This window comes from Hoplias malabaricus, chromosome Y (genome assembly GCF_029633855.1).
Source record: "Hoplias malabaricus isolate fHopMal1 chromosome Y, fHopMal1.hap1, whole genome shotgun sequence".
In the NCBI taxonomy this organism is placed as follows: Eukaryota; Metazoa; Chordata; class Actinopteri; order Characiformes; family Erythrinidae; genus Hoplias; species Hoplias malabaricus.
The window spans coordinates 62,105,866-62,118,193 of record NC_089820.1 but is presented as its reverse complement, the minus strand read 5'-3'; the positions used below and the strand labels follow the sequence as shown (position 1 = coordinate 62,118,193).

General features: G+C 38.9%; 1 protein-coding gene across 2 annotated transcripts in view; it reads left to right on the top strand.

The window, feature by feature from the left end:
* The window catches only part of LOC136677827 (cadherin-10-like), a 32,263-nt gene extending 28,797 nt beyond the window's left edge, over positions 1-3,466 (top strand). For both annotated transcript variants that reach the window (XM_066655488.1, XM_066655487.1), the window contains exons 10-12: positions 1,123-1,231; positions 1,406-1,657; positions 2,507-3,466. In XM_066655488.1, coding sequence (XP_066511585.1) covers positions 1,123-1,231; positions 1,406-1,657; positions 2,507-3,000 — 855 coding nt within the window. In that variant the 3' untranslated portion in view covers positions 3,001-3,466. The remainder of the gene's footprint in view (positions 1-1,122; positions 1,232-1,405; positions 1,658-2,506) is intronic.
* The last annotated feature ends 8,862 nt before the right edge of the window (positions 3,467-12,328 follow it).

The window sequence follows — 12,328 nt, the reverse complement described above, 5'->3', positions numbered from 1 at the left end:
CATGCAGACTCTGCCATAATGGAACTTTTCCATTAGTGGAAGTGGATTTGCAGTTGATGAAAGGTGGCCAGCAGGCAAATGGACGCCTGGTCTAAGACAATGATGTCCAATGCCCTCTGTGCTAAATTTGTCAAAAGGGAATAAATTGAGACTGTTAATGCACTTTCAGTAGGAGGGCACACAGTCAATGTCATGCTATTATCACTCTGTCGACCTCTTGATGCAATTGTGTGGGAGGACGTTTCATCTGATCAAGACAGTGTTGGGACAGAAAACACGAGAGGACAGCTATGGGAAATTCTGGTCTATTCACTGCTCTACATCAATCCCATGTACATCTCCAGAACAAGTGCATATCTTACAAAAGAACACGCCAGATATTCACAACCCAACCTCTTATGTGCCTGAAGAAGGGTTCAGAAGCAGTGTTTTACACAAACACAACACAATTTAAGGGATTAAAATATATATTTAGGATTCAAATTAAGCTTAAGGCAAGGTTTAATAATACATTTAAAATTCTGGTTAGGTTTAGGGTTAAGGTTAGGACTAAGTTTCAGCAATAGCTTAAAAAATGTTTCATTTATGATTGAGATTAGGATTAGCATTGATTGTTAGGGTTAGTTTTAAGGTTAAGCTTAGGATTATTACCAATAATAGTTTTAGACTACATAGTTTTAACTCTGTTTTAGTAAAATATGTATGATTTCATCATCAGACCATGCTTTAAAATGATATGAAGTCGCCTTAAGGCCACGCCGTCAATCCAATGTCTTGTGAAGGTTTTATACAAAGTAGGGGGTTATTGTGTGCTTAGCAACATTATTCTAACCTTGGTAGGTGACCTAACCTTGTTAGATCAATGATGTGGCATAGTTTTAAGTTCCCTAAAAAGGCTTTAAGCAAATAGAGAACTAAAATTCAGTGATACTGAATTGCTTGGACCCGATAATTGCCAGTGAGATTTGTAATTGCCATATTCATATGTCTACAAAATAGACACTGGCTATTTGTATTCATAATGAAATTAAGAGTTCAAACATTTGCAGAATGAATGTTGTATACTAGTGTTACTTTTAAATATATTTGACTACCATTTGTATTATTTGTTTTCCTTTCCAGATAATCCAAACCATCAGTGCCATAGACACAGACGAGCCTCTGATTGGTCACAAATTCGTATTCAGCTTGAGCTCCAGCAATCCAAACTTCACCATCTTTGACAATGAAGGTGAATCAGTATTCCCTTTGATGTCTGGCATGGGCTTCATGAAAAATGCATTGACCGTAATATGGTCCTTTTTTTCCTCAACTCTCTCCCAGACCGCAAGACTGTGTTTATTTGTTTTTCCTTGTCCGCAATCGATAGCGCTCTATGCTCACTGCCTGAACATTCCCGTTTCAGATAACACAGCGAGAGTTCTGACGAGGAGGAGTGGCTTCAGCAGGCAGGAAGCAAGCGTCTACTATCTGCCTGTGGTCATCTCGGACAACGACTATCCCATCCAGAGCAGCACGAGTACCCTGACTATCAGAGTATGTGGCTGCGACAGTGCGGGGAGCATGCGATCCTGCAGCGTGGACGCTCTACTGCTCTCCGCCGGACTTAGCACTGGAGCCCTAGTGGCCATCCTTCTCTGCATAGTCATCCTTCTTAGTACGTAGTGACCACAACATGGTCATCTTCCCCAGTATATATTCACCTCTACAAAGTCATCCACCTCAGTATCCACTCACCTTTACAATATAAATACTCTTCAGTACATTTTCACTGCAGTTTGTTGATCTTCTTCAGTATGTACTGGCCACAACACGGTCATCCTCCTCAGCATGTGCAATCATCCACATTGCCATCCACCTCAGTTTGTACGGTCCAAATATAATTTCATCCAGTCATAGGCTGTGTCCCAATTGTTTACTATACACTAATACTAGAGTATACCCTATGCACATGTGTGTTTGATAGTGCACTCTGTAAGAAATAGGGCACTATTCGGGACAGAGTAAACATTTTTCAGATGAGAGAAGCTCCTCCCTTTCCATTTCCTGTTGGATTTTGGGACAAGGGTACCTATAATTGCCATAAAAGTTAGAAATAGTATTAAGTGAAAAATTGGGACATAGCTATACACTCCCTAGTACAAGCTGATCTCAACATGGTCACCTTACTGACCACAGTCTGGTCATTCTCCTCAGTATGCACCGACTGCTTCATAGACGTTCTTGCACAATTGAAGGTTGGCTACAGTATGTAATAACATACTTGTTTAACATGAATATATCCTAAGAATGCGGAAGGGCTTGGTATGTGTTTCTTATAAATAGAAGACTATTTGTGTTGCATGGAAGTTCATCTTCAGTAATCGCTTCATTCTGTGTCATAATCATAACTGTATTATTGGTTATTGGTCATAATTCTCTACCTGGAATTATTGGGCATGAGGCAGGGACACCCCATGGACACAGATTGGAATTGCAATTTATTTTCTTGTTATTCTCATTCCAGTGATTGTGGTGCTGTTCTCAGCTCTACGAAAGCAGCGGCGGAAGGAACCCCTGATCATCTCCAAAGAGGATGTGAGGGACAATGTGGTCAGTTACAACGATGAAGGTGGTGGTGAGGAGGACACTCAGGCATTCGACATCGGCACACTGCGCCACCCAGAGGTCATGGAAAGCAACAAGGTGAGGAGGGACATCATCCCTGAGATGCTCTTCCCTTTCCACCGGCCTTCTCCCATGAACGAATTTTCAGACGTCAGGGACTTCATCAGCAGCCGGCTTCAGGAAAATGACAACGACCCTTCTGCACCCCCTTATGACTCTCTGGCTACTTACGCTTACGAAGGAAACGGGTCAATCGCAGAGTCGCTAAGCTCCCTGGAGTCTTCGGCAATGGAGGGGGATCACGATTACGATTACCTCGGCAACTGGGGGCCTCAGTTCAAAAAGCTGGCTGACATGTACATAGCGAAGGACACTGCTACATCCCATAATTAGCCCAATAGCCATGGAAACACTCGGTAAACATGGCTCTAATCATGGGCTAATCATGAGCTGACCTCCAGACTCTGGATGGATCTACGTCACTTGTTTTCTACTGACCCTTGCTGACTTTCACTTTTATTATATGACGGATTCTTTGTGGACAATTTTTGTGCTGGTTTCGTGCTGATGAGAGGAGTGATAGTGGTCTTTTGTCGATGCTATTTGTTCACTAGATGAATTTAAAAACTATTAATCATCACTTGAAGCAAGATGGATAGTTCTATGGTCTGACCTTGGCGAAAGAAAAGGAAGAAAATGAATCACGCAACAAATCCAGCTTCATTCGCTTGTGTGAAAGATTTCGATTACTTAATTTTACCAAACTGTGAATAACGCTGAAAAGCAACTTCTAGATGTTATCATAGAAATGCTGCAAGAAAATCAAACCAACCAATCAACAAAACACACAAACAAACACTCTGGCTTGTTTCTGAATGTTGTCCAAGTGTTTTATATCCATATTTTTTATGAATATATTTTAATAAAAAACACAAATGCACTTCTCTCCTCCATGTATTTTGTAAACCACTAGATCACTGTTCCTGAATTGTCCAGAGCCGGTACTAAGGGTATTTAAAATAAACAAGTGGATTTGGATTTGTGAAAAAAAACTCTCTCCTTTTCATAAACCTAGAGCCCTTCTAATGAAAACAGAGTGGAGTGAGTCAACAGGAAACCTAGACAAAAATAATTTAAAAGATTTAAAAAGATGCCACTGTTACAGATGCCCACGACAAAGTGTAGGCCTTAGCAATAAGTTTTCTAAAAGACCAAAGGCAAAGGTCAAGGGAAATGTCTTCTTTGAATTCACAGCCTGAGCTTTCATTCCTGAAAAAAAGGACAAACAGAAATATTAAGAACCCCACTCACTAAAGCTCTGAATAACCTACTGATGTGCTTTTTACTTATTGCTTTGTCAGTTGCTTTATTTATTAAATATCTCTGTGAAAAAACTGTCCAAACTGACTCATGGTGAAATAGACTTGAAAGTAAAAGACTTGAAAGATATGGCCTTGCCCAAGAGTCTGCATTGGGAGCACTGGGTTGTGACAGATTTAGGGTCAATAGGAACCTGCTGAGATAAACCCTAATTGTGATTCAATAGTGAATGCTGCAAAGTCAAGAACTAAGATGCTTACCACTGGTTTTGCAATTCAAGCCAAGACTTGGGTTAATCCATGTGGGGAAAACACTCGGCATGTTTAAAAATATCAACTACAAATCTTAGCAAATGGATCCAAAGCAGAGGGAAGCTATTATGACTGTCTAGACCCAGGAGCTATTTATAATAATTCATTACCTAGGACATGGGGAAGAGGAAGAGTTTGGAGCTAGCATATAACGAGGTCTACAAGCCATAAGAATCCTGATTCTGTTACCATATCAAAAACATATATAAAACATTATAATGGGGACACAAAGGTAGTGTTACTGTCAGAGTGACTGTGTGGATTTCCTCCAGGTGCTCCAGTTTCCTGCCACAGTCTAAAAAACACAACCACACACACATATGTAAATTGGCCATGTAAATATGCCCATGGGTGTGAGTGTCTGATGCCCAGTGATGGACTGGTGCCTTGGCCAGACTGTGTTCCTGCCTTGCGACCAAGTGACTCAGGGTAGACTCCAGAGACACAGTCACCCTGAACTAGATAAATGGATACAGACAATGAATGTGAACAAGGAAACAGTAGATACAAAAATTTTTTTTTTTTTCTGAAGATAAAAAACAGCTTTAGAGTAACTACAGTATTTAGAGTATTGTTCTTTTGAAGCCTTACCCACTGCGTAATTTTATTAATTTAGCAGTGACAAGTAAAAAAGAGCAAATTTTCCAAATGCTTGCAATGTAATAGCCAGATGTTTGATAATACGTCTTCATACAAATGTTATCTTCATTAATTAAACTAGGTGCCCCATTTCCATAAATCAACACAAGCTATCTGTTATAAGCCTGAAAATGGGCTACAGATACAGTGCTGTAAATTGTTGTTGGATAACATTAAAATGGAGAAATATATGCCACCTCTAATCTTTTGGAGGGAGCTTAGAGTTAGTGCTTGGGGTTAAGGTGCAGAGTTATGGTTAGGTTTGTGGTACAGGTTAGGGTTAGTAGGGTTAAGTTACTTGGGTGAAGATATAGGAATAGGGTTAGGTTTAGAGATAGGTCTGCATCAGAAATTTTTGTGTACATCCAAATATGTGAACTATTAATTACATTTGGTGCAATCCTTGGGAATGACCTTCTAGTCAAATATGCTGCACACAACTTTTTTATTATTATTTTAATAAATTTAAAATCTCAGTATCCTGGTTTATAATGACAATGTAGATTTACAGAAGGATAGGCAGGTTTGATGACTCTTTAGAAAGGAATATTTTCTAATTGGCAACGTTACCACGTATCAACAGGATTTGCATGTCATAAGCACTATCATAAGAAAGATTTTATAAAGATATAGTTAGAGAATGTTATAATATAACAACATAACTGTAGCTGCAGGCAATCCTTCGGGGCATAACCAGGGTGTCATTAGAAGACAATTTTATTATTATTTTTTTTTAAACCAAACAGGATTTTACACTAAGCACATGTGGCACCAAATGTGGCAAGTCCTTCAGATCCCTTCAGATATTTGCCGCTTTGAAATAATACATCTCATCTTGCTAAAATAATTGGACATGCTTCACATCTGGATGCGTTTTCAGGAAAAAAAAAAAAACATAAAAACAAAAAAAAAAAAACTGAAAGGCCCCAGTGACAGCTGACGTCCCTCTTTTTAGTGTCTCATTTTAGAGCTGAACATCAAACTGGAACATGAGAGGCTTTTGTTTATGGGCAACGTGTATGAAACCAGAGCGTTCTATAGCCCAACAATTTTGAAACTGAGTATATGTTAATTAACATAAGTATTATTTCATTATGGGAGGCATGGTGGTGCAGCAGGTAGTGTCGCTGTCACACAGCTTCAGGGTCCTGGGGTTGTGGGTTCAATCCCTGCTCTGGTGACAGTCTCTGAGGAGTTTGGTGTGTTCTCCCTGTGCCCATGTGGGTTTCCTCCGGTTTCCTTCCACGGTCCACATAACACCTGTCGGTAGGTGCATAGGCAACTCAAAAATGAGAGGGAGTGTTGCCCAGTGATTTCAGGTAGGCTCAAGACCCACTATGACCCTGAACTGGATCAAATAAATGAATGAATGAATGAATGAGTATTACATTTACAAACATTTTTATGACTATTTCCTGATTTGTACTCTGTGAAATAAATATTACTGGCACACGAATATATGTGCTTCACTAACATCTAACTCTGAACCTAATCCTAAATGTAAATGTACCACTCTCTCTAACTATAACCTTTTACTTAACCCCAAACCTAATAGTCCTGCGTTTGTGTAATCTCTTCACAAACAGTTTACAGCACTGTTTATGTAGTACTTCTACAGGTTAGAGAAAAAACGTCTCTGTGGTGATACTTTTTCTGTCATAGTGCTGGTGCTCTCAAGGGTACATGTCAGTACCTTTAATGGGCATAACTGACCTTATTCCATTAGATGTAAAAATAACTTTAGATGTTGATTTCATACACCCCATTTAATCTCCAAGACTCATATTTCACACAGTTCTATAATGAAAGATTACCTTTACCTTTAGATGTACCTTTACCTTACTATTTGTTTTTCTGGGAGTGTACATTCCTTGAATCTTGATCTATCTATCTATCTATCTATCTATCTATCTATCTATCTATCTATCTATCTATCTATCTATCTATCTATCTATCTATCTATCTATCTATCTATCGTTTGAGTGGATTTAGTGAAATAGCACCACCAGTGGACAGAAGATTAGTTAGTATTCATATTTACTTTAAATGCACATAATACAAAATAATATACAAATCCTATGAATGTCTAGAGTGCTCTTTTTAAATAACATCTGTACTCAAAAGGTTCCTATGTAGTTTTCTTTACATACTTGCTGGCTGTTTTATTTGGAAAGCTGGCCTCTGATATCTGCAGCGCTATACACTATATTAAAGGTAAGTGGAGATAAAAGGTTTAATTTTGTGTAGAGGTAGATTGTACCCACTGGAAATATTTGGCCTGATTAAACTTAGCTCATAAAACTTACTTCCAGCATCTTACTCCAAAGGATGACACCACTTGGATATCATGAGTAATATGTAGCACCAACTTCCAGAGCCCTGGTGACCATGGTGAGGACACGGTTGTGTCTACGCTGGCGGACATGGAGCAGCACCTCCGAATCATGCCTTGATTGAGGCTGCATAAGAGGGGGTGGAAATTGCTCTCTCTCGCCAAATATAGTGCATTAATAATGCACTTCAAAACATCGGATGGTGGTTGTGAAGGGTTCTTCCCAGCTGCACGCCCACCAGGAAAACACTTTAATCATGTTTGATGATTTAGGCAAGAGCAGGAGCCCTTTCCAAGCGAGTGTCACTCCAGTTGATGTGGCGCTTGGGAAGCTCTGGTCTTTTAACACGGTAAACACCAACAATGCTGCATTTTAATATTTTTATTAAACATTTATGATGCTTACCCTTCTGAAAGCAGAGCTAGGGATTCTAATGATAACAAGCATTCATGATTGGTGGACGACGTTTGTGAAGAAACTGGGAAAAATCAGTTGATAAAGGTATTTTCTATTGTAATATATTTGTAAGTTTGGTCTCAAAGTGAATTCATATATTGATTGATTGATTGTTTAATTCATTCATTCATTCATCTTCTGCAACTGTAAAGCTAGAGCCTACCTGAAATAACTGGACACAAGACAGGAACACACCCATGTGACTCTCACTGACGGGCAATTCTCCACAGCAAATCCACCTACCCCAAGGAAACCTAAGCAGATACAAAGATAAAACACCACACTCTTCAGAGAGTATGACCTGAGACAGGTATCAATCAAGACTATTGCTGTATAATTCTTTAACACACACACACACACACAGTGTGTATTCGTTTTGGATTTGTAAAAGCAAACTTTCTCCCATCTTGTAATGTAAGTTAATGTAACCAGATTTATTTTGGATTTTAATGTGTCCCTACATTATAAAATCTGAACCACATCAACATCTGAAAAATAAAAATTGGAAATGCACAATGTGGTCACATCATTAAAAACATCAGGTAAGTGTACAATTCAAGCCCGTAGTTACTCTGTCTATCCATCACTGCTCAGTCTTTGATTACATAAACACTACTGCACATTAATTATTTTGGTGGTAGACAATTCTCAGTCCAGTGCAACTATTTCAATATTTCAACATGTGCCAGTGTCACTGCTCTATTGAGAATGGTTCACTGCCCAAAACTTTCCAGCAAAGTTACTCTCTGTAACAGGAGAAACTGTAAAATTGTGAATTAACCTGATGCCAGTTTCTAATCTGTAAATTCTAAATTATATAATGTACTTCAATGACACTGTGTATAATTATGCTATTTCATTCATAATTGAATTCAACACACGATTTGATCTTTGGAATATGTTGATTCTGGACAGCATTCAAAGTGAATCTTTCTGTGAATCCTGAAATCATTTGAGAAGGGTTAGTGTTTGCATATGGCAGATTACAGCAGCAGAGGGCACCACTGACTGAGTATTGAACACATTTTTCAGTTCCAATCTTCTGCCAACGTATTCAACCTTTATTAAACCTAATTAATAACTTTAATCTTAGTTCAGTGGATGGGAATTGTTTGTAATCTGTGAACCCTTCACGTAGAGTATTCCAGAAGGTGGAATTTAAACTGTTAGCACTCCTCATTTGTCAATTCAAGTTATACATATTAAATAGTAATATACAGTCTTCACCACCAGGTGGTGGAAGGGAGAATGGATCATCCCTGATAAAGAAATCATAAATACATTTAAAGCAAATTAAATTAAAGTGCCAAACCATATTAAAGATGGTAGATGCATTAATTAATTAATTAATTATTTTTATTTACTCCATTTTTTAAACCAAATAAATTCTTCAAATCGATCTGGTTCAGAGAAGGAATCCTTGAGATAAGACACATGTATTTTAATTATTGCAACATTATTTATGATCAAGCATATTTCTATTTTATTTTTATTTTATTTTATCTTTTAAGAAATCCAATTTCAGAATATGCAGTGCATTTGATTGTCTTATTTTAGTGTAATTACACATTAACTAATGTGCATAGCCTCTGTTAATAAAGTTAACAGGGCACATAGATAGCCTGGCCTATCTATTTTAAGTGAATTAAGGTCCAAGCTCTTGTACTTTATGAAGCTAAGACAAATTTCTGCAGCTGTTCTTTATTTATCCTCTCAACCCGAGTCTCAAAAATAACACAAGGTGCGCACTCAGCAGGCCTGCGGTGGAGGAGCTAGTTACCTAGCCTAGCTGGATGCCTTCTGCACCTGTAGTCAGTCACTTTTTGTGATTTTTAGCTCTCATCTATCAACTCCAAGGTAATAAAATATTTCCTGGGGTTTTAGGGGTGAAGCTGCATTCATGAACTGATAGATTTCAGAAGCTGAGACTAGCCCTTGGCTCAATTTGACCAATGACCAGCGTCGCTAAAGTCATTCAGTAAGTAATTGATGATGTAGGGATATTTTTCACCCTCTTAGAAGTCCATAAACAAACAGAAACCATTAGAACTCTCTTCCTCCATCACGCTGCGCTGTTAGGAATGATGAAGCAGACGAAAGCAGCTGGTAGTGCCAGAGAAAAACGGCATCAAATCCTAAACTCTGAAGACCTCTCTCACTCAAGATGATGTGTTTATGAAGGCAATGTCACGACTCAGTTTTTGATGAGGATTAGGGTTTGAGCAATCAATTTCACATCACCATATGGCCATGTTTCATCTCTCCTCCAATATATTTAAAGTGTGGAAATGGGTCAGGAACCCTGTACTTGGTGCTTAGTGTGATTTTGATAGAACAGGTTTGTAATTGTACCTTTGTTTTTCCTGATTTAAAGAGGAAATAAACTGTACACATGAAATCTACACACCACACCAATTAGCATGGAAATTACCTCCTTATTTTTGCCTTCGTTGTCCATTCTCTCTGCTCCACTGATTATACAGGAGCACTTTGTAGTCTACCGGTTCCTCTGCATACCTTGTGAGCCCTCTGTTTTTCAATTATCAGGATCCCCAAAAAGCAGCTGGTGAACTACTATCAGTTCGGCATTGACACTCATGTTTTGTGCTGATATGAGAGGATCAGACACAGAAGTGCTACTTGTCCACTCTACTTTGTAGATGTAAACTCAGAGACAGTAGCTCATCTGTTGATGCACAGTTTGTGTTGGTTGTCCTCAAGCCTTTAAGGTTGGATTTTGGTTGGTAACTGGAGTCCAACTGAGGTGTCACCACCATACTTGATTCCCATGGCTTCACTTGTAATTAGTATGTTTAAAAACAGAAAACACGGCACACACTTTGCATGCTTCGCATCATCTGTCTCCTGTTGCTGGATATAATTGTCTCTCTGAGAATGAACAGGGGTCGGCCTCTTCGTCCTGTCACTGTTGTGAATGCAGGGTTACCCTACCTCAAATATTCCCATCAAACCCAAATTGCAGCACATTTTGGCCTGGTCCATACACGCATGGGGTTTTCCTTCATTGTCCCCAACATATCCACCCAAGCAGTGCTGGGTAGCAATACTGGTCTGTCCTTCACTCTGCAACTAAAGCAGCTCACTATACAGCAAAACAGATGTCCTCGCCATTGTTTTGCAACAACTACCTTTACAGTTCTGACTGGCTCTCCTGCAAATCTGGCAGCATTAGGAGTGGGGTTTGTGTGCTATGGGAGTGCTGGATTTGGCAGTAGCCATCATAGCACCCTCTGACAACAGTGTTCATCATAATATAAGAGAACATGGTATCAGGTTTAAATATATAAATTTAATACTGTAAGACCATATCTATTAATATGTCATGTGTATGATGAGGATACTTTCCTCGAGCATCATTTGTAGTTACTGTACATTCATTAAAGGGAGCCCCCATCCACTGGTGGCTCAGTTTCACTACATAGACTCAAAGTCTGTTTGGACCAACAAGACAGGTACAAAAACAGAGTTGCAGCATTATACAAACACAAAACAATGCGTTTCGAACTTTCTGGACTTTGTGGTTAGGTTTTCAGTTAGATTTTTCGGCTAGGTTCATGTTTAGAGTTACATTTAGGTCTAAGGAATGTGTTAATGCGGAATTTGGTTCTGGGGTTGCCAGATATTCATGTCTCATTTGGACACAATTGACAAATCCTGAGAACGGTCTAATAGGAAAACACACACCTTTACACCAGTTTGTTAAAAATGTTACTTTTATTTAAACATGTTATATTCCTGTTAGCAACATTAAAAGCAGCACTTTCAGCATCTGACACCACACAAAATACCCTCCTGTAAACATAGAAGACAATGGCACATTTTCTGATGTCAAACCATAGGAGAGAGTCACACAGAGTCTTTACAGGAGAATACAATTACAAAAGGGGTTTTTGAATATCTTTGCCATGGATCTGTTGGTTTTTAGTGATTGTACACACAGGTAATATTTGTATTTAAAGGGCCAAACGTATAGAAAACCTACATTTTAAAATGTACCTCTGTATGTGTGGAAAAGACCTCCACTTCTTTAACTTTCAATGTCACGCATAAGACATGAGACCAGAGTGAGGCAGATGTTCCCATGAGTAATGAAGGCAGAGTATGGTGTGGACAGTGTGTCCACCACAATCATATGCATGGAGCTGATAATGTTAAAGGTTACAGATTTGAAATGTCTCGCTCCTAGAGAACAAGCCGATTGGAGAGCCAATGTGTTGCAAGTCTCAAGTTTGCTCACTGGCATTTGGGACCGTGTAACTGGACGGTATCTCCAGGCTTGTGTTGACATTGCCCAGTTGACATTCCTTTAAGAAACCTTTATGTTTTTGTTTTTTAACATTTCCTTGTTGGTTTTTCACCCGGAAGCAATTTATAGTGCAAACAGAGTGAAGAAGATTTGCCACAAATTGCTATACAGGATTACAGTCAGTGTCTTATAGGATTTACATGAGGGATCTGCATGCACGTCAGTGTATTTAATTAAGGTCGGGATGAAAATTCAAAAGCAAAGTGCTCCCTAAGGTAAGATTTCTGCTCACGTCCCTGCTGAGGAATGTCTTTATTATTGTGAATCCTTGGGCGCAAACACTTTTGCATTTCCATTGCAAATCACCAGCCAAACGGCTCTGCAACATGTGGATA